Source organism: Denticeps clupeoides, chromosome 2 (genome assembly GCF_900700375.1).
Source record: "Denticeps clupeoides chromosome 2, fDenClu1.1, whole genome shotgun sequence".
Taxonomy (NCBI): domain Eukaryota; kingdom Metazoa; phylum Chordata; class Actinopteri; order Clupeiformes; family Denticipitidae; genus Denticeps; species Denticeps clupeoides.
The window spans coordinates 19,700,407-19,724,754 of NC_041708.1; the positions used below are offsets into that span (position 1 = coordinate 19,700,407).

Below are 24,348 nucleotides of genomic sequence, written 5' to 3' on the forward strand. Positions count from 1 at the left end.
ACAAGCACATTACTAAACGATATTCTTCTCTTTTTCTGCCATTACTGTCAATGTCATAACAGGAAGCAGGTTATTGGTCATATAGAATAGCATTGCTGGGAATGGGTGTGTGTTTGTGTGTGTGTGTCTGTGTGTGAGCGAGAAAGATAGATAGATAGAGATAGAGAGAGAGAGAGAGAGAGAGAGAGAGAGAGTACTTGGTAACAGTTTGAAGCACTTTTCTACAAAACACTCCCCAGGCCGGAATCAGCCGCTGGTTGCAGCAGAGGTTTTGGGGTCGCGTGTAGACGCTGTACAATGTGCCTGTGGCCTGTGAGATGAAGAGCCCTGCTTTGGGAGTCCGATGTGTGGTTAGTTCAGTCCTCTGATCCCACGCTGATAGAGCATCATCATCTGGGAGCCATTTTGGTGTCCCCCCTGTTATTACGCGCAGACAGCTCTAATTTTAAAACAGGGGACCGGGGTTGAGACATGGTCCTATGTCATCCAGAACATACCACCACCACCGATCTGTGTGTGTGTGTGTGTCTTGTAGAGAGGGAATTTGTGGAGACATTATTTTTAGCTTCCAGGTCTGTCATGTTCCACTACCTTCTTGCAATAATAAAACCATCATGCGTCTTCTAATGTGAGCATGCAAACAGGAGTTCCTGTTTCTCTGACTCTCTTTTCATATGTCTTTGCTTCTTTCTTGGTGGTGACCACAAACACTTAAGGAAACGTCTCCTTGTAATGTTGGTTTGTGTGTGGGTTCTTCTTGCTCCCTGTACTTAAGTGAGTAAAGGAATTACTCAGCTTTTAAAACTAGTTCCTGTTCTTGAGGTCTTCACTTAAAAAACACTAAACACACTAATCCCGCAGGAACCCAGCTGTATACATATCACCATCTAACTGGGAGTACACAGCACTATAGTAATTTACTCTGTACTATACTACACTAGTAGCATGCATCTTCCAAAGGTCCATGCAGTGTAGCCGCTGTATATGAAGAATGGGGTACCGTCATCATTCAAAAACTTGACTCCTGTGAATGATCTTTCCCTTCGATTGTGTAGCTGCTTCGTGTCTGGCACAGTCCTCTGTCCTAATCCTTTTGCACAGTATCAGTACAGGTCAGCTTTAATCTCATCCACTGCATTGCTATTCTAATTCTGTTGATTGAACAATTAGATGTTGATAGTATTGATAATTTCGAAATGTATTGTCATTAAATATTGAATTTAATTGTTGACAACCAGAAACAAGTTTCATGTGCTACATATGTGGTCAGTACACTTGATTCTGCAGTCTGTAGTAAAATCCATAACTTTCCAATGCGATTATTATCTATGATTATCTTTGTCATGTGATTATTATTGTCTTCCCTGTGTTGGTATGGGTTAATAGTTTTGTTTCTGAAAACATTGTAACAAGTTGTTACATTTGGAATGTAATGACAACCTTGTATGGAAGAGGCAGATGCATTGTGGGGTGGGACTAATAAAAGAGGAGCTCCCTACTCCACACACACATAATTTATCTTGCTTGCAACGTGACATCATAAAGAACACATACCAGATATTTGTCATTGTGTACAACCTTTTAACTTTAATGGTGAAAGCAGAAAAATACTGTAAAATAAATTAGATTAAAAAACATAGCCACAAGCACATTTGATTTGTACAACAAAGCAACATATTGATATCTGGATCTCCATATATACAGAATAAAAAATATATTTTTTATTCTTAGTCCACTATTTTCAGTGTCAATTCATGATAACGTTAAACAAATACAACATTTCTCATTCTTTCCAAATGTTTTTCACACGTTGTTTTTTTCTATTTGATGTGATTTTTTCCTGTAATTAGCCAATTTTTACTGAATTGAAATGAAAATGTGACATTGCACAGTGGTACAGTGTGATGAGGATGAAAGTATATTCTTATTTTAGTAAAATATGATGTTGAGAATCATTGAGTAATATTAATCAATGATATCTTAAATCTACCTCTTAAAACTTTTCATTTTGTTCTAAATTGGCAACTGTCCGCTGTACCACTGAAACTGTAAATTCCATTTCCCACAGTGCAGCAGTGCAGCATGGGAAATGGAGTTCATGGGGAGTTTTCTGATGGAGCCTCAGAAACGGAATTGGCAAAATCAACTCTTTGGTATGGAATTAGAATTCTGTAACATCATGGAATGGAATACTTTAAACTCAAAATAGGATTTATGTTTTTTTTTTATCTTGTCTATGTTTCTTTGTGATTTCAGCATATAGCTATGATCGATCGTAAGTGCCCTTTCCTTAAAAACTGTGGCTAGGCTAATCAGAATTTTGTTATAGTGCAAACTGTAAACGTTTGGAACGTTTCTTTAAAAAAAAAAAAAACATTAAACAGTAAAATGTACAATAATAATATTAATAATAATAAAAATAACAATAATATAATAATTATGTATACAAATGTTTGGTTCCAGCAGCTGGTCAAACTTCTTTCAAGTATCTCTCGACAATAGCAAACACTCACACAGGCACCAACACGCCGATATGCTCAACCACACACGTGTACTGTACACACACAAACACACACACACACACACACATACGCACATATACACAAAGGAAACATTTAAAATGTGTCTTACAGGTCTTCCTCTTTTCTCTTTTTTTGTGTTTGTTTTGAAAAAGTAAACAGATAAAAAAAAAAAACTAAAACACATGAATGAAACGTAACTCGTAATACTTGACATGGTTGCATAGTTTCGAGATTTCTCAGGCACCTCAGCGTTCTGGTGTCCCTTCTTGCAGCCCGTACACATGATGACTGCATCACAACTGGGTCACATAAATATTTTTCATATCGTCTTCGCTTGCTTTTGTAATAAAAATATATTATGTATTCATTTTTTGTTTTTTTTTCTGAAAGTGCCACAGAGACTACTCTGAGTCAGCCATTCGATTTGGCAAAGACCATCTACGACTGTCGAGAGCGAGAAAAAAGCCTCTTTCTTCTTGTTTGTGAGTTTCGGGGAGAGACGGAGGGAGAGGGGGGAGGGATTTCCCACGTTCCTTCATTTTTTTTTTTGGTCTCCCCGTGTGTTTGTTCCCCTGCCGGAGCCCTCTCGGCTCCTCTCTCCTCCTCTCTCCGCGGCTTCTTCTGTCTATTAGTTCCTTCCCCTCCTGTGCCGGCTGCTCTACGAGCAGCCACACTCCTCCACCACCATGTTCTGGATGTCCTTCTTCACGATCTTGTGCTCCTCGTTGTAGTAGAGCATGGACATGGCGCGCAGTCGCGTGGGCACGCAGCACGACTTGATGTTGGTGAAGGGGCTGTAGCCCCGGATGCGGTAGTGGCTGATGACGGTGGAGTGGAAGGACAGCGAGGAGCCGGTGATGCTGGCCACATTGCTGGGGCAGTCGCCCTCGCAGTAGTTGGCGTGGTATCCGGAGGGCGCGATGATCCAGTCGTTCCAGCCGATGTCCTTGAAGTTGACGAAGAACTGGCGCTTGCAGCAGACGCGCACCTTCCCGTCGCACTCCAGGCCGCGCTTGCGGCGGCGGTGGGACAGGCCCGCGTCGTCCACCTGCCGGACCACGGCCATGAGGAAGGGCCGATGGGACTGCTCGCGCTCTCCGGCCCCGGCCGACGTCACCAGGACCGGGGTGGCGCCGACGTCGGCGCACTGCGGACACGAGACGCGGAGCTCCAGCGCGCTGCTGCTGCCGGCCAGCAGGGCCTGCACCGGCGACGAGACGGGGAACGTGTGCCAGCCACTCCGCCGGGTGTCCACCATCTTCTCCGCCAGGAGCACCTCGGAGTTCCCGTGCTGCTCCTGCTGTTGGAATAGCTGTATGGTGACTTTGGCCCGGCTCCGGTTGGTTTTGGTGAGCTTGAGGAAGAGCCAAACGTTGGCCTGCTCCACCAGCGACATGTCGCTGCCCTCCCTGGAGATGACAAAGTTGATGAAACCTGGGGCTTTGCCTAAGAGACAAAGGTAGAGAGAGAAGGAGAGATTAGTACCACAAACATGACTCCTATCTGCTGCCTCATGCCATGGACGTCACTGACCACATCTGAGTGGACTGTGGTTAGGGTGTGGTGACACAAGTGCAACAGCATTGCATGCTAGTTAAAAAAAAGGTGATGTAATCACTTTCCCAGTAGTAGCTTAGTTTCAATAATTCAAAGCAATTTTACTAGATCAGAAATGAAGTCACGTCTCTTGCCGTAAGAAGAAAACATTGCAGACTTGACGTTCAGACATTGGTTGAGACACACTGAATCATGAATCACACACACACACACACACACACTCACACACACTCACCAGTCACAAGCTGTTGCTGTTCATACTGAAAAAAATGTTGCTCCATGAATAATGAAAGCTTTACTTATTTAATAAGTACCTCAGGCACCGTGGTCTTAAAAATACAGTATTTTGCTGTAGAAAGCACAGCATATGCCAGTGTAGAACATTGCATGTGTTCCTGTAATCCCAGCCCGCATCACCCAGTCACCGTTACACAGGGGCAGTGGTGGCCTAGCGGTTAAGGAAGCGGCCCCGTAATCGGAAGGTTGCCGAGTCCCGATCTGTCAAGGTGCCACTGAGGTGCCACCGTCCCCACACACTGCTCCCCGGGCGCCTGTCATGGCTTCCCACTGCTCACCAAGGGTGACGGTTAAATACGCAATGACAATCATGTCACCTTCACTTCATTTCAGGACGTTATCGGTGAAACGATCAATGGTACTCTGCCCACGAAATGAAATGTTCCACCTCTTCTAATAGCATGTGCAAAATGTGCCTTTTTACCATGCAACATGCTTGGTTGAGTTCCTGTAGTTCCCAGTTAAAAGACTGTAATTAGTAGCAGGAGTAGCAACCGTGGATTTAATAAAAAAAAATGGAACCCAGACTACACAGAGCCTGTTCATTCCTGACTCTCGATTTCCTACAGACTGGCTGAGGTAATAATGGGAAGATTTCCCTGGGCCTGGGAGCGAAGGAGGTGGACTGAGGAGGTGTTTTATGCAGCGTGCTGACAGCTCCCTGCTCCACACATTACCCTGCTGGTGTCCGGTGATGGACCACATTGCTTCCATTTTTTCCTTCTTTTTCTCTACTGTTCGAATGTTGTCTCGGCGATGGTGGCCTGCTAACATTTTGGCTGCTTCCTGCTTCTGTAACATGACTCAAGCGCACAGCAGAGGGTTCTGGAAAACTTCATATCCCAGGTCATTCTCATCTTTTTTTTTTTTTTTTTTTTTTTGGAAATCCCGGGCTTTTTAACCAAGCAGGCCTCCAACACGCCAGGCTCTCCTGGAGTTCTGTTTCCAACATTTCTGGCAGCCAGTGTGCCGGTTTGGCAGCGGATCTTTAAAATGCAGTATTTGGGCTGGTCGTTCTGTGACCTCTTATTAAACCGACACCTTGTGTTTTGTCTGGAGAGGCGAGCGTGGAAGTGATATTGAGCAGTATCTCTCAGAGCTGATTATAAACAGGCAGAGTTGATTTCTCTGGCTCTCTACCGCAGAGAAGGACCGGGAAGAAAGCAAAAAAAAAAAAAAACATCCTCGCTGAGCTATTGCTCCAAGAGAGTCATTTCTGCGCGTTGCTGCATTCAACAATATTCAACAGTTTATACTTTACCCTGACCGTGCCCCGACTCAGCAGTGATACACGCTGTGTGCTTACCATATTTTTTTCTGGAATAACAATTGCGTCAGTGCATTTGGGTGTGTGTAATGAGTGAGTGTGTGTGTGTGTGTGTGTGTGTGTGTGTGTGCGTGTGCATAAACCCAGATCCATTGGGTCTACCCATCTGTCCAAACAGAGGCAAGCTTCACAAACGGGGGGCCTGAAAAAAGAGAATGGGCCACTCCAGTGGTGTGGTGTGCACATTGTGTGTCCTTTAAGCGGGGCTTTGTGAAAGAATGGCTGGCGTTCAGCGCCGGCTGAGCTGAACAAACCTCATGATGCCCAGGACGAGGCGAGGGGCCCTGGCCTTCAGAGCAGAAAAGGAGCACTTCGTCTGAAGTATGAGTGTGTGTGTGTGTGTTTTGGGGTGGGGTGGAGGGGGTGGCATGGTGTTGGACCAAAGAGGCATTTAATAATCCCCCAACAATAAACACCAATTTAACTGTGAGAGGGACGTTTACACAGCTGTCCCGCATACAATGATGGAAAATAACATTTACACATTCCACCCCCTCCGACCGGCCAACACCCCCCCCCAGAAACGGGCTTCTTTCAGTACAGGAGTGCGCTGGGTGTGGATTTGTATGTTGCCGTCTGTTGGTATGTGTATGTGTGTGTGTGTATCACCTGTGTAATTCTGTCTCTCCTAATATGATTTGGTTTGATTTATTGAGACCCACAGTCATTAAACATCATTCAGGCAGAAAGAGCCGCTTGGATTTGCTCTGCATTGTTGCGAGACCCGCCCATCATCCTTCAACTCTGAGGTGTGTTTGTGTAGCCCTTCCACAAATGTGTTGATTGTTCTGATTAAAGGGGCCAATTGCGATCAAATGCATTACAGCCTTTTGAATAAAAGGAGTTTAGTGGCACTAACTTGCTGCTATTATGGTTTAATAAACCAGGGCTATGGCTCGTCTCAATCAGTAATAACCTAACCACTGACTAGCATTTGGCCATTAAAGAACATAAGGTCACAAAGGAGACATTTTGTTAATGTGATGTTAACTATTTTAATTAAACCACTCTATTCGTGCTTTCTTGGCCACCCCAGCCACTGAATATGCAGGTTATGGTGTATTTGTTGGTGCTGGTCCCAAGCCTGCTACAGAAAGGGCATCCAGCATAGAACTTTTGCCATGTCGATTGTGTGGACAACTGTTTGATCCGCTGCAGCGGCCAAAGGACGAGGAATTGTTGTTCGTGTGGAAACCCCTACACCATGAGTATAGAGAATATAGAGAGTAGAGGATAACTGAGACGGAAGGTCTGCTCGTAAATTACCGTGTCTTGTACTGACTGGAGTGGAAGAAGTTTGAATTAGAGCTGTAAATTTGTATAATTTCAGTTGGGCTTGGGTCAAGTCGGGTCAAGTCGGGTCAGGTCAGGTCAAGCTTGTGTGGTACATGAGTGGTCAGCAAACACAAACTTTTGGTCTATAATACTTATAGTCCCTGTATCATTTCCATATGATTCACTGCTTGTAAATTTGTTCCGGTGATTGGTTGAAGTGTTTTGCATGTTGTAAATTAGTTTTATTAAATGTTTTTGTATGAAATATGAATTAAATGAATTCGATTTGCAATTCTCAGCTGAAAATGGATGCTGAGGCGGTGAAACGGAGGCCAGCCTCTGGTTATTTATGTTTTAAACCCGCTCATTTTGCTGCTCATTTCCTATCCTTCTTAGGTGCTCGTATTGTGCACAAAGAAAGGCTGGCTTTTAAAAAGCTGGTTGGATTCTGTCAGGCTCGGGCTGGGCTCGGGTCGAATTCCGTCAGTCTTACAGCTCTTGTAAGGAGGAAGCAGGTATGGTGCATAAAAGCCCTTAGTCAACCCTTATAGGCTTGTTTTCTTCAGAATTTAAAAAAAATCTCATATGGGTCTGAGAATTAAAATGCATATGGTAGAGTCTTATTTATCACTGGTAAAACATTGCCCACTGGTAGCTGAGTGGTGAAGACCAGTGAAACGCCGTAGCATGTTCTATACCAGTTCCTGTTCATAAAATGCAGACTTGACCCATAAAGAACGAGGCATAAAAACGAAGGACTGTTTACTTTGTCGAGTACATGCCAGTCGGTTTCGCGGCATATTGCCTCAGTATGTAGACTAAACTGTGAAATAACGGGCATGGTTTTATACGGTGCCTGAGGCACAATTACTGTTTGTTTGTCCTGGCGCGTGTGTCCTCTGGGAATAAAGCAGACTACTGATAACTACTCGTGATCCGTTCATTAAAAAGAAAAAAAAGAATGCAGAAGAGAGCCTGGAGTTTCCCATCGGACCATCTCAGCACCTGGGAGCCTTCAGGAAACGCTCAGTGCAGGGAGTCCAGGAAAGAAGCTGATTCTGATCCAGATGTACTCTGACCACAAACACACATACACACACTCCATAAAGGTCATTCAGCACCCTTCACATGCTTACTTCCTAGACATGGTGGTAGTTCACACACACACACACACGTTCTTAGATGCTCTCTTGCCGTGATGTAGCACTTGGAAAGAGATGAACCACTCGCGGTGGGCCTGATTTACGGTGCTGTCCAGCTGCAGTTGTCACCGGCGGCAGAAGCAGAGCCTCACCAGCAGCGTACCCATGTGGTTTAGGCCAAGTGCTCTCCCGGGAAACGGCAAAGCAGCGGGGGGAAAATTACGGCCCACTCCCACTTCTAACCTTTCCCATTTGTGCAAAGGAGACTCCGAGTCGCACTCAGCTCGGCGCGGGAGAATACGATCCGGCAAGATGAATAATACCAGCAAACAAGGAGATTAATGCCCTCTTGTTTTGTGGGTTGTTGGGGGGGGGGACTTTGGTGGTTTCATGTCATCTTCTTCATCAGCTTCAACAGTTTCTGGCCAAAAACAGTAGTCTAGACCCCCCTCCGTCTCACACACACACACACACACACACACGCACAACAGTACTCATAACTCACTCCCACCAATGAGCTTTCAACAGAGAATCGTCTCACAACGAGATGACGAATGAGATCTGGACCTTCCCTCCATCAGAAACAGACCCTGGTCCAGCGTGTCCAGGGGGCCAGCTGCCAGGGAGCCCCGGTAACCGGCAGCAGCAGGGAAGGAGGCGTCGTGCTCATCTGCATTCCTGACACTGCGGCTGCTGAAAAACCTGGACTCTGACATTTAGGAGATCAAATATAGAGTCTTGCCAAATATAGAGTATGCAAATCCTTGACCTTTAAGATCCGGCTCGCATTAGCCGTGTCCCCTAAAGATGTTTACCTGGCCGTGACTTCAGCCTCACAAATATTTTAACATAAATCTTCCTGCCACTGTTGTCCAACGTTCGAATAGAGCAAGTCCTTAATGGGATCGTTGACGGATATCATAAAACTGCAGTCGCGCACGGCACAGCACACTCACTGACACGGACGAAACCAAACACTTGCAGACAAAGTGCCATCCAATTTATGGGGGCATAAAGCACGCAAGACTGAAGAAGGCAAGACTGCAGATTTCTCTACAGTCCGTGACAAGTCCTGGGAACTCAGGCGCTCCCGTCCACCTCTTTCCCCAGCGAAACGCGGGCCTCTCGACGCTCGTTCTCAAGGCACCCGCTAGATTATTTTTAATGTTGCTGCTCTGATATTATGGGAAAATTGTTCCGTTTTTTTTTTTTTTTTTTCTTTCTGCCAACGTCTCATGCCTGTGTTTGATAAAGATACATTTCTGACTTTATGTTACCAGCTTTTATATATATGTATATATATACACACACACACACACACACACACACACACACACACACACATACATTATCAGCAACAATTAGTCTTGAGTTTTAATATGCTGTAGTCATTCCAGTTGCACTGAAATTATTTTTAACTTGTACAAAATGAATTTCACACTCATTTTGTAACGTAACAAGACTTTCCTTATGGTTTTAACCTTGTGGGAACCAGCAATATTTCTTAGTATCTTAGTTAATGTGTTGCTGTCTATTTGAGGTCTGGTCCCCACTAAGGTACACACACAGAACGACGCACGTTCACGTTTTGTAACTCTTGAGTGTCTCATCTTGAAGTGGCGGCTCAAGGGTTCGAGCCAAACATTCTAAAATGAAGACTCTGGCAGCCAAACAGAGGATAAGAAACGTCGCTATTCCCTCACATTTCTACACTTATTCACGTATTTCCTGGTGTTGGATGAAGCGTGTTAGCCCAGTTAGAATCGCAGTGTAAATTAGAGGACATTGTGATGCATGTTAAACATTTCAAGGCTGTTCCTGGCATTAACATATAACACAAACACATGATGATGGAACAGGAACATAGAACAGAAGCTAAATAACTAAATGTAACTGTGGGGCAAGGAATCAACACCATCATGCAGCATCTGAGCAAAATAATCAAATGTTTAGCTCCAAAGAGGCCACAAAACTGGTCAGTAGGAGGACTGGAGCCTGAAGTACTCATCATGATCTAAAAACGGGCATGTAAATTATTACCCTGGGTATTAACGGAGAATCATTTTTGGACAGATCACTGCGCAAAGTTCTCTGCAGTTCCCCCTGGCGGCGCTCGGCGGAACTGCAGCGTCCGCTGCGGATCGATCGGTCGCGCCGATCCGGAGCGTCCCGCAGGTAGGACTCTCTGAGTCTTTTTTTTTTTTTTTTTTTTGGCAAATTCTTAATCGATTCGTGTAATGAACAGTCGGACTGCAGCGCGTTGCGCCCTCGGTGGTGACAGATGACAGATGACAGTTCAGACGCGTCCCGAGCGCGCCAAAACTACAGATAAACAGTTGCTATAGGTGAACGTTCCAGCGTCGTGAAGTAAGGTCTAAGTGTCTTGATAACCCTTCACCTCCACCAGACTACAAGAATGCGAGCAAAGTGTGAATGTTCTACATGCATCAACAAGAGGCTCCTGTTTGGTGTAGAAATGACTTTTCCCTCCAGATGCACACATCTGTTGAGTGACCCCGCACACTTGTCACCTTCCCTTTCCAGCCCATGTCCCCCCCTCCCGGCCGAGGACCCCGCAGGACTGTCAGGTCCTCATCTCCCGAGGACCCGGGAAGCTGCCTACCTTCAAACGCTCTTTGTTGAAGAGCCCGCCGCGTTCTCCCCCTCTGCTATTTCTTACTCCCACTCTGTTTGTTGCTCCCACTTCACACAAGTGCTTTTCCGAACATCCAGGAGTCAGCGCTCGACAGCTCCAGGCTTTTTCACAGATAATTAGCGATTCTTTAAAGCAGCAGGAGGTTATTAGGGACCCGGGGGGAGGAGAAGAGGGTGAAAAATGGCTCCCTGCTTTTGGTTCCCGTGTGTGTGTGTGTGTGTGTGTGTGTGTGTGTATGAAATGGAGTTCAACAGGTTTCCTTGAAAGCCTTTGGGGCCGCAGGTGTAATTAAGTGTGTGCTGTAAGCGACCCCCTCCCTGAGAACGTGTGGTTTGTAAGAATGGGGCTTCAGACACACACAGCTGCAGCTGGTACTCACACACACACACACACACACACACACTGTGGACTCACCGGCCTCAGCGAAGGTGATTATCTCCGTTTGCTCTGCCGAGTCGTCGTCGGCCCGCCCGTGGCCCTCGTCCTCGATCTGCACGCTGCCGTCCTTGGCCACGCGGCCCACGTGCAGCTTGCGGATAGCATTGAGCAGCGCGGCGCGTGGTACCGGGTGGGTGATGTTGGGCCTGGCCGGCAGGTGGAGCATGTTCAGGATGTGCTTCTTCACCGCCTCAACCATGTCCTGCTGGGCGCCCTCCTCCGCCGCCCCTTCCACCTCTTTCCGGAACCTGGCCAGGGCGCAGGACGGGCAAGTGTCCGAAGCCCTCGAACCCGGGGGCTGGGGCGCAAGCTGGGCCTCCGTGCTCCTGGAAGCCAGCGAGGAGCAGGCCAGGAGCAGCAGCGTCCCGCTGAGGAGCGGCAGTGGGGACATCCTGGAGCGTGGGGGACAGGCGAGGACACGGGAGGTGGAGGTGCAGGGTTGGCGGTGCTGGTGCCGGCTGGAGCTGGGTGGCATGCAGGTCTCTCGCTCTCTCACACGCCAGCACGAGAGTACATATTAAACTACAAAAAAAACTTAAGTTCCCTTTTGGCCTCCCGAAAAAAGTCTTAAAACTTAAAAGTCTTGAAACGGAATGAGAGCAACACCAAAAAGTTCTTCAGAAGTGGAAAAAAAACCAAGTGGATAATCCCTGGTTTAAAAACAGGCAAGGACATCAGACGGCCATGGGGTGTTTGGAGGAGAGCTTGGAGAAGAGAAGAAGTTTTGCAGGAGATGCTGCCGTGGAGTCCTGGAGAACTTTCTGAGTGGAGAGATGAGGGGTAGGTGGCGTTGCTGTATTGGAGCTGTGGGACTGCTCTCTCCGGTTTTGTGGAAGTGGGCAGGGCTCTCTCTCGCCGTGTCTCTCTCGCTGATCTCCTCTCTCTCCCCCTCGCTCTCTGTTTCTGTACTTCTCCGCTGTCTCTTACTGTAATTATACTTCTCTTCCTCCTCCCTCCCTCCATCATAGCTCCAGCCCTCCGTCTTCTGACTCATTTGCTTCTTCCAACTTCTCTACTGGTAGTTTTTTTTTTTTTTTCAGTGATTGTTCTGCGTCACTCCAGAACGCCGTCAGTCGGGGGGGATCCAGGCTTTTCTGGGTTTTTTTTCCTTTCCTGCGGCATGACAAATTGTTGTCTGAGGATCCTGTCTGAGTTCAGGTCTCGCGTCTGAACTCCTCAACCCTGTTCCTGTGGAGCTCCTCCTAATGTTTTAACGAGCTACGTGTTCAGCAGCAGACGTGCCTGAAGTTCAACGCTTGCTGTGGGTTGATAGGCTGATCCATCTCTCTTTTTCACTTGTATGTGCAAAAAAAAAAAATCACATTACACATTTCATCTTCTGCACTTTTTGTAGATTCTATAGGAAGTGCCAGGGACTTCCTGTTTAGGACGTTGTGGTCGGATGTCTGGGATTGCCAGTGACATCAGTGATTCGGCGGTGACCCCCCACCCTGGGAAGCTGGCCCTTTTCCTAACGTAACTGCATAGTCATGCGAAGTCAAACGTAGACAACTACCAAATATGACGTGAGATTTGACCAGGGTCTCATTACTCATATTGGTTTTTTTCCTGGCATGATCAGCGACGACTTCGAAGCCCAAAAGTTGTTCATGTTTATTTGGAGAGTACGTCAAAGAATAATACGTGTTATATTATGAATTTCTTGTTCCATTTTTCTCGGTTAATCAATAAAATGACCATAAGATGTGTGTGAAATAACGTATGTGTGTGTGTGCGCGCACCCGTCAGTCAATCAGTCCTGAATACCTGCCCATCCAAGTCAGGTGTAAAGCTGCACCTTTCCCAGGATTCCTCCGGTATCGGGAGGGACAGGGGTTCAAACGCGCACAGGGTCCTCCGGGCTGAAGTCCCTTCAACCATTTCTGTTCAACACTGCCCTCATGTGGCAGCAGCGGCCAGCAACACCAGTCGGCATCCGGTGGGCAAGCAGAACTCGCCACGGGCCCCGGCCTGCTCTGGAGATTTCTCCTGTGAGAACCAGCAAGACAATTTCCCTCACAGCGGAAGGGACAAGGGGGGGTGTGCAGGGCAGAGTGATATCCGGACGCCGAAAGAAGCAAGCAAGAGTCGGACGGAGCGAGCCTCACGTGCAGGTTTTCCGCGTTCTGTCCGCCCCCCCCTCGTCACTCCCCTTTCAGGGTGCACGCAGTGGAGCTGTCTGCCCTTCAGCACTGCATTAAAACTGAGGAGGAGAAGGATCAATAGAGCGTCAGTTCCACGACTCACCCTTAACACAGTTCCTTAATTCAACCTGACCAATTTGTGCTTTTTGTGTTTACTACCATCTGGATTCAAATGACAAAAGCCTTTGGTTGGTTAATTGCAGCATTCATTTCATGACGTCATGTGGTCTGATGAGTCCAGACTGACCCTGTTCCAGAGTGATGGGTGCATCAGGGTATGAAGTGATGCAGTCATCATGCATCGTCCCTATTGTACAAGTCTGTGGGGACAGTGATATGATCCGGCCTCGCATCGCTTGGTCAGGTCTGGGGCATATTCCGAGATTTATCCAGATTTAAATGGGAAAGGATGGTTCAGGGAGCAGGCATGGTTTTCATCACAGATTCTAACCCTACTGAGGAATTTCAGGATGTGCTGGAGCAGACGTTTGGCAGGGTTCCTCTCTCTAACATCCTCACCTCGAAATCTTGGTGAAAAATTTATACAACTCGGGACAGAAATAAACGTCGTGTCCACATCTCCCTCCGTAGTGTCTAGAGCTGAGAGGAAAGCAAGGGATTGATTTCTTTTCTCCAGATGTGGACTTTCTACCACGTTTCTCCTTCCTTTTTACCTACCATTGATTTCAAAAGCTCCTCATTCCTGCTCTCTGCTGCCTATTTAGTGGGAAAAGCTCACATGAGAAAAGTCGTGTGTTCATTGTTGCTGCGGCCATTGTGGAGCATATATAGGATTAAGCTGGTTTAATGTTTGATTTAAAATTTTCCACATACGGCAAGAAATACTACTGAATAGGACACAAAAAAAAGAAGCATCAAAATATCTAGAAAGTGTCTTTTCACGGGTGTCCCCAGCATGTATTCTCAAGCGGTCTCAGTTCTTCACATTATCGGTTTGGTTTGTTGATCCTCGAAGGCCGCAGTGTGTGTGTCGGAGCTCTCCAGACGCTCTAGTTAATTCATATTTCAGCAGGCCTGTGTGACAGTCTCCAGCTTGGTCATTCCACATAGTTGGACATGACACAAGTGACCTTAACTGACACGGCAAGCCGACATCTTGGAAAATCTGAGACTCGGCCTTGAGGAAATGCCCATCCTGCATGGAACACGTCTTTATTAATACTGTTGCGTGCCATTTCTTGCAGTTTATTTACAAGTGTCGCTGCATATATGACTTGGATGTGAGTGCAGTGTAGTGATTTGGGAAACAGGCTTCATACCAGATCGTCATACCAGATCCAAATTACTCTCGGTTGCCATGCATCTGTTTCAGTGCTGCTTCGCCAAGGAGAAGACATGAAATAGCAGAATTATCATTTATAAGGCCACAATGTGTTGAGATCAAACCGGGGTATTTAACATATGTAAGCTAAGTATAAAAACGACCATTAAATTCATTTTTTTAATTAATTTTAATTCATATATTTTACAGAGTGAAACATTGCCAGAGATATTTTGGAAATGCTCCATAAGACACAGTGCACAGGATGTGTTCAGGGACATAAATCTTTCTAGTTTAAAAATTTGAATTGTTAACTAAAAGTGTATATTTGGTTTGGTAGTGGACATGACATTTGTGATGTCCGTTTATGATTCCATGAATATGTTTTATGAGGAATCCAGGGGGAGGGCACAAGTTGTTTCTATGGTGTATTGAAGTATAACCACAAGCATTTATTGACAATTACATCACGTTTATGCAAAGAGTCAATAGTTGCAGTGTTGGTCATTGCTTGGTCAAGACCTCTGCAATTCACTGGCATGCTGCAATAGACGTCTGGGTCAAATCCTGACTGAGGGTAACCATTCCTTCATAATCAGTACTTTGTTTGTCAGAAGTTGTTGGTTTTCGATTGGATTAAGGTCTGGGGAGTTTCCTGGCCATGGACCCAAAATTTCAACGTTTTGTTCCCACATTGTGAAGACATTGTTCTTCACCAACCTGTTCTTGGATGGTTGGGAGAAGTTGCTGTCGGAGGATGTTTTGGTACCCTTCTCTATTCATGGCTGTGTTCTTTGGAGGGGCAGGCCAGTGCTTAGCCCACTCCCTTGCATGAGAAGCAGCTCCACACATAAATGGTCTCAGGATGCTTTACTGTTGGAACAAGACTGGACTGATGGTAGCACTCACCTTTTCTTCTCCGGACAATCATTTTTCCAGATGCCCCAAACAATTGGAAAGGGGGTTAATCAGAGAAAAAGATTTTACCCCAGTCCTCCGGGGGTTAATCCTTGCACATTTGAGAATATCAGTCTGTCCTTGATGTTTTACTTGGAGAGAAGTGGCTTCTTTGCTGCCTTTCTTGACACTCAGACCATCCTCCAGAAGTCTTCGCTTGACTGTGCATGTAGATGCCCTCACACCTGCCTGCTGCCGTTCCTGAGCAAGCTCTGCACTGGTGACACCCCGACCCTGCAGCTAAATCATCTTTAGGAGACGGTAATAGAATAAAGAATTAGGGTGTGCGAGAGCTGTCAATCATTATCAAATGTATTCAAATTAAAAGTTCACTGTAGAAACTAAAGAAAGTTCTTTTAATATTAATGCAAAACAGAAATATAAAATTCAAAAGCTTGTGGCTGGTAGGGCAGTGTGTGATTTGTCATTTTCTCCCCCCAAACATGAGCCAAATAGGAAGAAAGATCAGGGAGGAGAGTGAAAAAGGAAATGATGGCGTGGCCTTCGTGTGGAATGACTACCTGTCAGGAGGCACCGTCTCAGTGCTCTGTAGTGTTAGTAATGCCTCACTGTTTATGCATATGGCTGAGGAAGAGGAGGCATGGAGAATGAGGGGGAAAAACAGACGAAGTGGTGGGAGGTGGATCTGTTGCACAGCTGTGTGACAGGCGAGGGAACCCAGACAGATTTTTAAAAATCTGTTTCCAAAAAGCCAGTGGCTCCATGACAAGCTTCTTCCACACACACACACACACACACACACACACACACACACAAACACACACACATACATACTTCAAGGTCATAAGCTATTTGAAGCAAATAAACCGTCTCTTGTTTCGGGCTGAGTGTGTGGGGGAGGTGTGTATGCATCTGAGACAGGAAGGTGTGTCTGTTGTGAGAGTGTGTACATTTTAAAAAGTCATTTATTTTAATAGCATGCCTCACTGCTGAGTCACCCTCATGGCCAGCCCATGAATCCCGTGTTGTTTGTGGACGTCTATCAGAAGTGGCTTTTCTCTGCTTTCCGCCCCGGTTTCCTTTGGCATTAATCTTTATTATGTTTGTGTCTGTGAGCTGCACTGGACTGATTGGAAATATTTCCTGACGGTGTGTTATTGCAAACAGTAAAATGTTCACCCACTCAATATTGACACACGCCCACCAAAAGCAAAAGCTCTCCCAGGACCACACATGAGGATCCCCCTGTGTATGACAGTAAACCCGTGCTCTTTAAAGGGGGAGAAAAAAACAACCGAGTGCTCATAAGTCCCACCACGCCCCAGACCTCCACCTCCAGATGTATGACTCTGCAGAAGGACCCGGTGAAAAGGGCTGAATCATGAATTCGGGGCCCCGGCTGGAGGAGCGAGCGGCTGGGACGGTGAGTCCCTGTCTGGGTCAGGGCTTCCGCAGCCCTCATGCCCTCAGGGGACTGACTCAAAATATGGGAGTCACACATAGTGTAGGTAGACCAGTCTGGAACATCACATGACCAGTATTCCTTTCTTTTATTGCTTCATTCGGTGTATAAACAGACTGAGAGTGAAACGCTGTAGTTGACAAAAGGGTTCAGGCTATTAATAGATTGTGATAACACCTCTGCGTTCTTCTACATGGAAATTGCGATGAATGACTAAAGTGTAGGTGGGATTTCCCGCGTTGACATCAGTCGTCATTTGCTGCTTTATGTCATTCCGTTGTAAGTGATGACCCTGTGACCTTCCCTTTACAAGTTCCTGCTAACGTCCAAGCCACTTAAAAGGGAACAGAAAGGAGTGGGGTGAAAAATGGTAACCAGTTAGATGAAAATGATGAATCAGATTTATCATTACTATTAAACATTATAGAACTGTTGTTTTTATAAACAAATGTTCTTAATTTTGAAGCAAGTTTTCTCATTTTTAGGCCTTGGACCTTGAATCCAAATTCAGGCCATGTTGTAGGAAGTTACACTTGGCTTGCAGGTAGAGGATGGCCAGACTTGAACCTGTAACATGAGGGTGATGTATATAGGCTATACATCAGACATGAAATACAATTCATTCATTTCATAAATTGCACACATTTGCATATAAACAAAAAAAGAAACTGTATGCTTTAGTTGTTAAATGTTTTCCTCTGAGATATACCGACCCCCAGATAAAATAATTAGGCTTAGAAAAACCGTGACACAGTCTTTAAAACCATTCTGGGACAACATTTCACACTCAATAAAACATCCTATTGTTCACCAGACAAGACTGGCGACAGATCTGACCGTCCCCACCATCTGTTGCTTTAACTAAAATATGATGTAACTGAGAGTGTTTAGTGGGGAATTTTTTAGGGTCATTAGTCTTGCGTATATTCTGAGTCAATACTACCCACCTTTGGGTGGGGTGTCTGGCGACCGGTGTGAGTCTGTTCCATCAGACTTTGTCCTTTTAATCCTGCAATGTTGGAACATGTGCATGTGCTAATCCTTGTGTTTAGGAATGTCAGCCTGTAATTGCGCTTTGACATATTTATGTATTTATTTATTTATTTGTTTGTTTTCACAGAACAACTTTAGCCTGGAGGAGAGCTGTTCGACACTTCCATGCATCTCTACCAGCCTCCTTCACAAAACCTCTTAAGCAGAATCACATGTTGCTCTCCCTGTTCCACTGTCTTCTGTTGCAGTATAAACTGTCATTTGATGGTTAAAAAGCTCTGAACATGCCTTGTGTGTTTACTGGAACATTTCGATACCTTATCAGAGCATCTACACAATGCGGCACACGAATAACCAAATCTCTCATTTCAAATCGATCAGGTTGTAGGGAACGTTCGTCTCGCACATGGGAGAGAGAAAATGGAAAATGTATTCATATGTATATGTGTATTCTTTAGCTGTACATATATAGCAAAAGCCATTTGTTAGAAAATACACATATTCTGTAACATTATTACAGACATCTATTAAAATGTTCTTAAACACAAATTAGCTGATAAAATAAAAGCGGTCAAGCCATTACAGACGCTAATTGGCTGTTAAATTGTCTTCTCCATTCCAAGCAGGAAAGCGCACTGATCACTTTCCAGAACGGAAAAGGGAAAGAATGAAAGAGGGAGAAACAGTTGGCAAGCTCTGAAGCGAGGTCCTCAAAGGAAGTGCAGGCAGAAGCTCTCTGTCACATCTGCTCACACATTGATCCTTCTGTCCTCATTCGCTCACACTCGCTTACTGTTGCTCTGCTCCGGCTGGAGGAAGACGTCACGGCCGGGTCACCATCCTCTTATCCATATAAGTTCATTTCAGTTAAAGTAATGAAGATTTTTTTCAGCTCCTCCGAGGATCTCAATGACTCACTTAAGCGTAGGTGGGCTCACCTAGCAACTCCGTGCCCCCTCAGATTACTTCTACACAAACACACACCAGTGCTGTTATGTCTGACTGATCAAACGAGACTTCGTTCACCAACGCAACGTTCCAGGTAGAGCACAGCACCTATGCCAAGGCTATAGCATCACCAGATTCCTGTCTGCCAACGAAACTGCAATTTCAGAACAAAGCGGTACAACACTTCCAGGTGTAGATGTTACAGTGGCACAGTGCAGGCTGGATTCAAACGCTCAACTCAGGTACGTAAAATGCTCGCACAAAACCTGGAAACATTCAGGGTATATTTATATTGACATTCAGTTTGGCAATCAAGGTGAACACGAGGCGAGTGTTTCTGCAACCACCTAAACCTGCAGTTCTTGTTCTTGAATGATATGAGTAAGAAACAGAATCAACAAAACATCAAATGATTTATGGCCCATTAACATCAAATTGATCCCTGGAGGAACTACGCATGCAGCAGTTGTGTAATTTTATCTCCCAAAAAAGCCTAAAGAGTCTCACGGGTGACGAGGTGCGTGATAGGACGCTCTCGCCTAATTTCGATCGAACAGGGGGTTTAATATAAAAAAAATATGAGTACACACCAAGACAGGACAACAATCGAAGACCCGACAAGGAGAGGATACATTTATACACCTATACAGCTGCACACAATCAGGGCAATCAGGAACACAACATTTACTCTACAAAACTTGGCGTGACTCCTGGCATACCTCCACAATAGGCACTTGGGCTGTTTAAGTTCATTATTTCCTCAATAATGTACACACAGCACCCCATATTGACAGAAAAATGAAGAATTTTTTACCTTTTTTGCAGATTTATCAGTTTAAGAAATATCACATGGTCCTAAGTAGTAAAATGATTTTAGCAAATGGCTGCAATGTAAAAAAAAGAGTGAAAAATTTAAGGGGTCTGAATAATAACCTCCATAACCTCTGTTTAGCATTTTTTGAAAAAGAAAATACACCCCTCAACATTGAAGAAAAAAAAAAAAAGACACGTTAATATTCAAAGACCCTGGTGCACCGTGAGGTCAAATGTAGGAACGTACAAAATGAGACGAGAAATTGGCTGATTAAATACAGATTTCCACCGGAGAAAAGAGACTGCTATGTTGGTAAATGATTTTGACGAGTCCACGCTAATCGATCATCCTGTAGCTCACGGCTGATCCTCATGTGCACCATGGGCACAACCTCAGTCCTCCTCTGTCTGCCTACTCCCTTCCTTGTCCTGGAACCCCAAACCCACAGGAGCAAAATCCACAACCCGACGAGGACATGATACGTTAGGAAGACCCCCGATCATGACAAAAAGTCATTAAAATCTCTGTGAAATCTTATAAAAACCCAAATCCCCAGAGTTCTGCCTCTAGTTACTCAGAAGTGACATAAGGCCTCTATTGCTCCATTTCTTTTATTATAGAGAGAGTGGGGTTTTATATGAAGCTGACAGATGTGCAACCTACTGCTACTGCTCCTGATTTCTGCAGGATGGTTTCATCTTCACTTCCTCTCACACATTTTCTCATCCCTTGTCTAGTTTCAGGAGTTCTCTCTATTCACTTCTGCACTGCTTGAAGACCTTTACGTAACTATGAGGCAATGTCTCAGTGACGCACGCCACCAATCTAATGGTGTCAGTCTCAGAGTCTCTCTCCCCCTCCACACGTCTCCCTCGTTCTCATCCTTATTTCTCATCACCGCTGGGCCACTCACCTCTCATATAGAGCCCCTCTGTATAGGCTGTCAGAAGCATAAACCCTGATGCTTCAAAGCTTGCAGTTATTTTTTGATCAATTGCTTTTTTACTGTTATATACTGACGTAAAAAAAAAAAAAACCTGCAGTCATGAACCCCTACTGTCATTGTTCTTTCCAGCTTGACTGAATTATATGGTACATAAAATATAATTTATACACTATATTAAATACATACGATGTGACTGTCTTGCCTTTTCCAAATCGAATCAACTCTTGAATTGACTTTATGGAGGCCACTGTGCTCTTAGGAACCTTTTTTGTAACCTGTGCCTTGCCACAATTCTGTCTCTGAGCTCTTCAGGCAGTTCCTTTGACCTCATGATTCTCATTTCTCTGACATGCATTGTAGACAGGGGTGTGGCTTTCCTAATCAAGTCCAATCAGTATAATCAAACAGAGCTGGACTCAAATGAAGGTGTAGAACCATCTCAAGGATGATCAGAAGAAAGGGACAGAACCTATATCAGTTACATATATTAATGTCACAGCAGAGGGTCTGAATTCTTAAGACCATGTGATATTTCAATTTTTCTTTGTCAATAAATCTGCAAAACTGTCAAGAATTGTGTGTTTTTCTGTCAGTATGGGGTGATGTGTGTACATTAATGAGAAAACTCTGAACCTAAATATTTTAGCAAATTGCTGCAAAACAAAGAGTCTGAATACTTTCTGTACCCACTGTACTTTGTAACTATTTAGCATTTTTGGCAAAAGAAAATACACCCCTCAACAAACACTGAAAAAAAAAAAGACGTGAATATTCAAAGACCCCCGTGCATCAAATGTAGGAACGTACAAAATGAGACGAGAAAGTGGCTGATTAAAAACAGATTTCCACGGGAGAAAAGAGAATGAGGGAAATTTGATGAAATTATGTATTGTTGAGTAGAAAGAAAAAAATGCTTGAGCTTGCCACAATGCTTGCGGAAGAATTCAAGACCAAAAAAAAAAATTCTATATTTTTTCCAGGCCAATGTGAAGATTTCTAGTCCCTATGCAAACTGCTATGCTTGGCGAAAACCTCACATCATGCATCATCCTAAGAACACTATCCCCACAGCGCAGCACAGCGAAGGCTACATGATGTTGTGGGCATGTCTGAATATGGCAGGGATCTTAATGAATGGGATAAGGCATTGAGGTCTCGGGCAGAAAAATCTTTTTGGAGAAGAATGATCATCCAGAAGGAGTATGACCCATAAGTAATAAAACAAAAGCAAGTAGTGATTGGCCTGTGTTTCAGATTGGAAAACCATTTACCAAAATTCTTCATTCTCACTAGACATGTACACAGAGTTGCCTCACATGATGAAATGGAGGAAAACTAGCCAAAATGAAATGCATTATTTAATCCATCAAAAATTATAAATGTCAAAATGTCAAAATTCTAAATCAGTCAACAGAGCTCAACTCATAAACAGAATGAATGAAGCCTCTGTGCACAGTTTACCTCTGGTGGAATTTCGTCCAGAGAAACTTTTGCCCTTTTTAACCTGTGATGACATGCAGCATGACGTATGGAGGAGTTGGAAAATCTCTGAAATTATTCCTGAAATGTTGAGAGTTTTCTCTTTTTTTAATCAGACATTAGAAAATAAACAGAACCGTATTTCAGAATGAGCATATGCTTCACTTTTCCAAATTGGCCCCCCAAAAAAGCATGTCTAGACAGCCACTTAAAAACTTTATTTCCGTTAATGTAAACCACTTCAAGTCTTCTTTCCACTTGCCTACTACAAGACATGTTCCGATTTTAAGATCCCTGAAAACTATGTGGAATAATTCATTAGGCTTCATAATTTTTTATGCTCTTGCTGGACTTTGCACAGCAGGCCCACCCAAGAATTTGTGTTTCTTTGACTCATAATTTTTACATTGCAGCCCATGCACTGTTATTGCAGACATTTCACTGTTAAAAGTGAACACAGGCTAAACAGGCTAAACACCGGCTAATGTTTTAGCATTTAAAATAAACTTGGTCACAGAAGGTTTGATTGGTTTATTTATATGACGTCAATGCTAAAATATTAGGTATGAGAGATTACTTCCATTTAAAAAAAAATAAAAATGTGTGGAGACGAGGAAATGGAATGGATTTGGATTTAACAAAAACACTCTTTTTTTTTCTCACAAACAGACCTGAAACTGCTGTTTACTGTGCATTTGACAGATTAATAATTTTTTAAGTTAAATTCTTTACTTTTTTCAGCATGTTTACACCATTTGGGTTTTTGGATGCCAGTATTTCACCTTGAGATCAATACTGTCCACCTGTACATATCATTAATTCAATAATAAATATTATTATAATAATTCTCATTCTGCGTCCTTGGCTTGTCTTATCACCGTGGTCTTGACAGGCTGCAAGAGTGCTAATCTACAGCAAGTGGCTTCCGGACCGAAACCCGTGTTCTGAAAGACATGGTTACAACTGCCCTGTTTCTTTTACTGCCTTTTTATGGAATTGCTTTACCCCCTCCCCTCATATATTCTGCAGTTTATTTATTTCTCCCCCACCATTCTCTTCCATTCACATTTTTAGACCACTTTCACTTTTCTTCCGGGCCGGTTGTGTGTTGGAAGTTGAACGCGTACCACGTGTAAGGTGTGGGGCCGAGAGAAATGAATGGAAACGAATGAAATGGTCCCTTGGAGAGTCGGAGCAAGTCTCACGTTTTGTTTTCCCAGTCTCGCCTGGTGTCAGGGAAGGCCAGATGAGGGTGCAAAAACAGCATGGTAATCCAACGCTTCCGTTTCAGAGTTTCCACGGCGACCTGCTGTGAACAAGACAGCGTCAATCTTGATGCTGGAAATGGGCCACTTTGTCCCTAAAGGAGTTGGGAGCGTAAGCTTTCTTTTTTTCCCGGAATCTCACTACTGCCTCTGGCCTGTGCAGATGTGCTCTGACAGCTGCTGCTCTCTCAGGTGCTGGCAGCAGACGTGTCAGGGCAGACCACTAAGGCCACACCTCCAACTCGCTCGCCACCGTATTCATTAATGAATTATATACGCTGACCCTGGTCCCCAGCGTCCCGTAACTGAGCACTTTTCTTTGGAGGTCATGGTGTAAACTTTTAGCATGCTGAAAGTTGATGCTATCATAAACGTGAATCTCATCATATCCCATAATGCTTGTTTTCCAACCAATACTGCACTGTTTGTTATTTCAACAAATCCTTATAAAAATATAAACTGTCAGATCAAATTATACGCTGTAATGCCCAAATTATTGGAACACGTCCCTTTACACATGCATGAACTTCGATGAGATCCCATTCTTAATACATAGGCTTTAATATGGAGTTGGCCAACCCTTTGCTAAAACACAAGATTTATGAGTTTCTCCATACCAAGCTTGCTCATCGAAATGTGTTATAAAATAATATGCCACTTACCACAAAAACAAATTATCTTTGTTGACAAAGAATATATATTTTTATTATTTTGGAAAAGAACAACTGATTTGACAAGATTTGTATGTGTAAATCTCTAGATTTAGACCTTTATTTCCATTTCCATTAGATTATTTATCTTACATTTTCATACATTATGATTTTCATCTTACATTTATACATTTATATGCATTTTTTCAGGACAAGACACTTGTCATAACGTG

At 44.2% G+C, this 24,348-nt stretch overlaps 1 protein-coding gene across 1 annotated transcript; it reads right to left on the minus strand.

The window, feature by feature from the left end:
• Window positions 1-1,564: 1,564 nt before the first annotated feature.
• On the minus strand, window positions 1,565-12,163 carry inhbaa (inhibin subunit beta Aa). Its single transcript, XM_028970745.1, has 2 exons — window positions 11,191-12,163; window positions 1,565-3,968 (listed from the first exon to the last, which is right to left on the minus strand). Exons 1-2 carry the CDS (start codon window positions 11,687-11,689, stop codon window positions 3,181-3,183), a joined length of 1,287 nt encoding a protein of 428 aa, XP_028826578.1. The 5' UTR covers window positions 11,690-12,163; the 3' UTR covers window positions 1,565-3,180.
• Window positions 12,164-24,348: the final 12,185 nt, after the last annotated feature.

Excerpts from the sequence above, each read along its gene's own strand:
- inhbaa (XM_028970745.1), bottom strand. The coding sequence starts at position 11,689 with ATGCCACCCAGCTCCAGCCGGCACCAGCACCGCCAACCCTGCACCTCC. Across the intron at positions 3,969-11,190 it reads AATCACCTTCGCTGAGGCCG|GCAAAGCCCCAGGTTTCATC; the intron begins GTGAGTCCACAG and ends TTTGTCTCTTAG.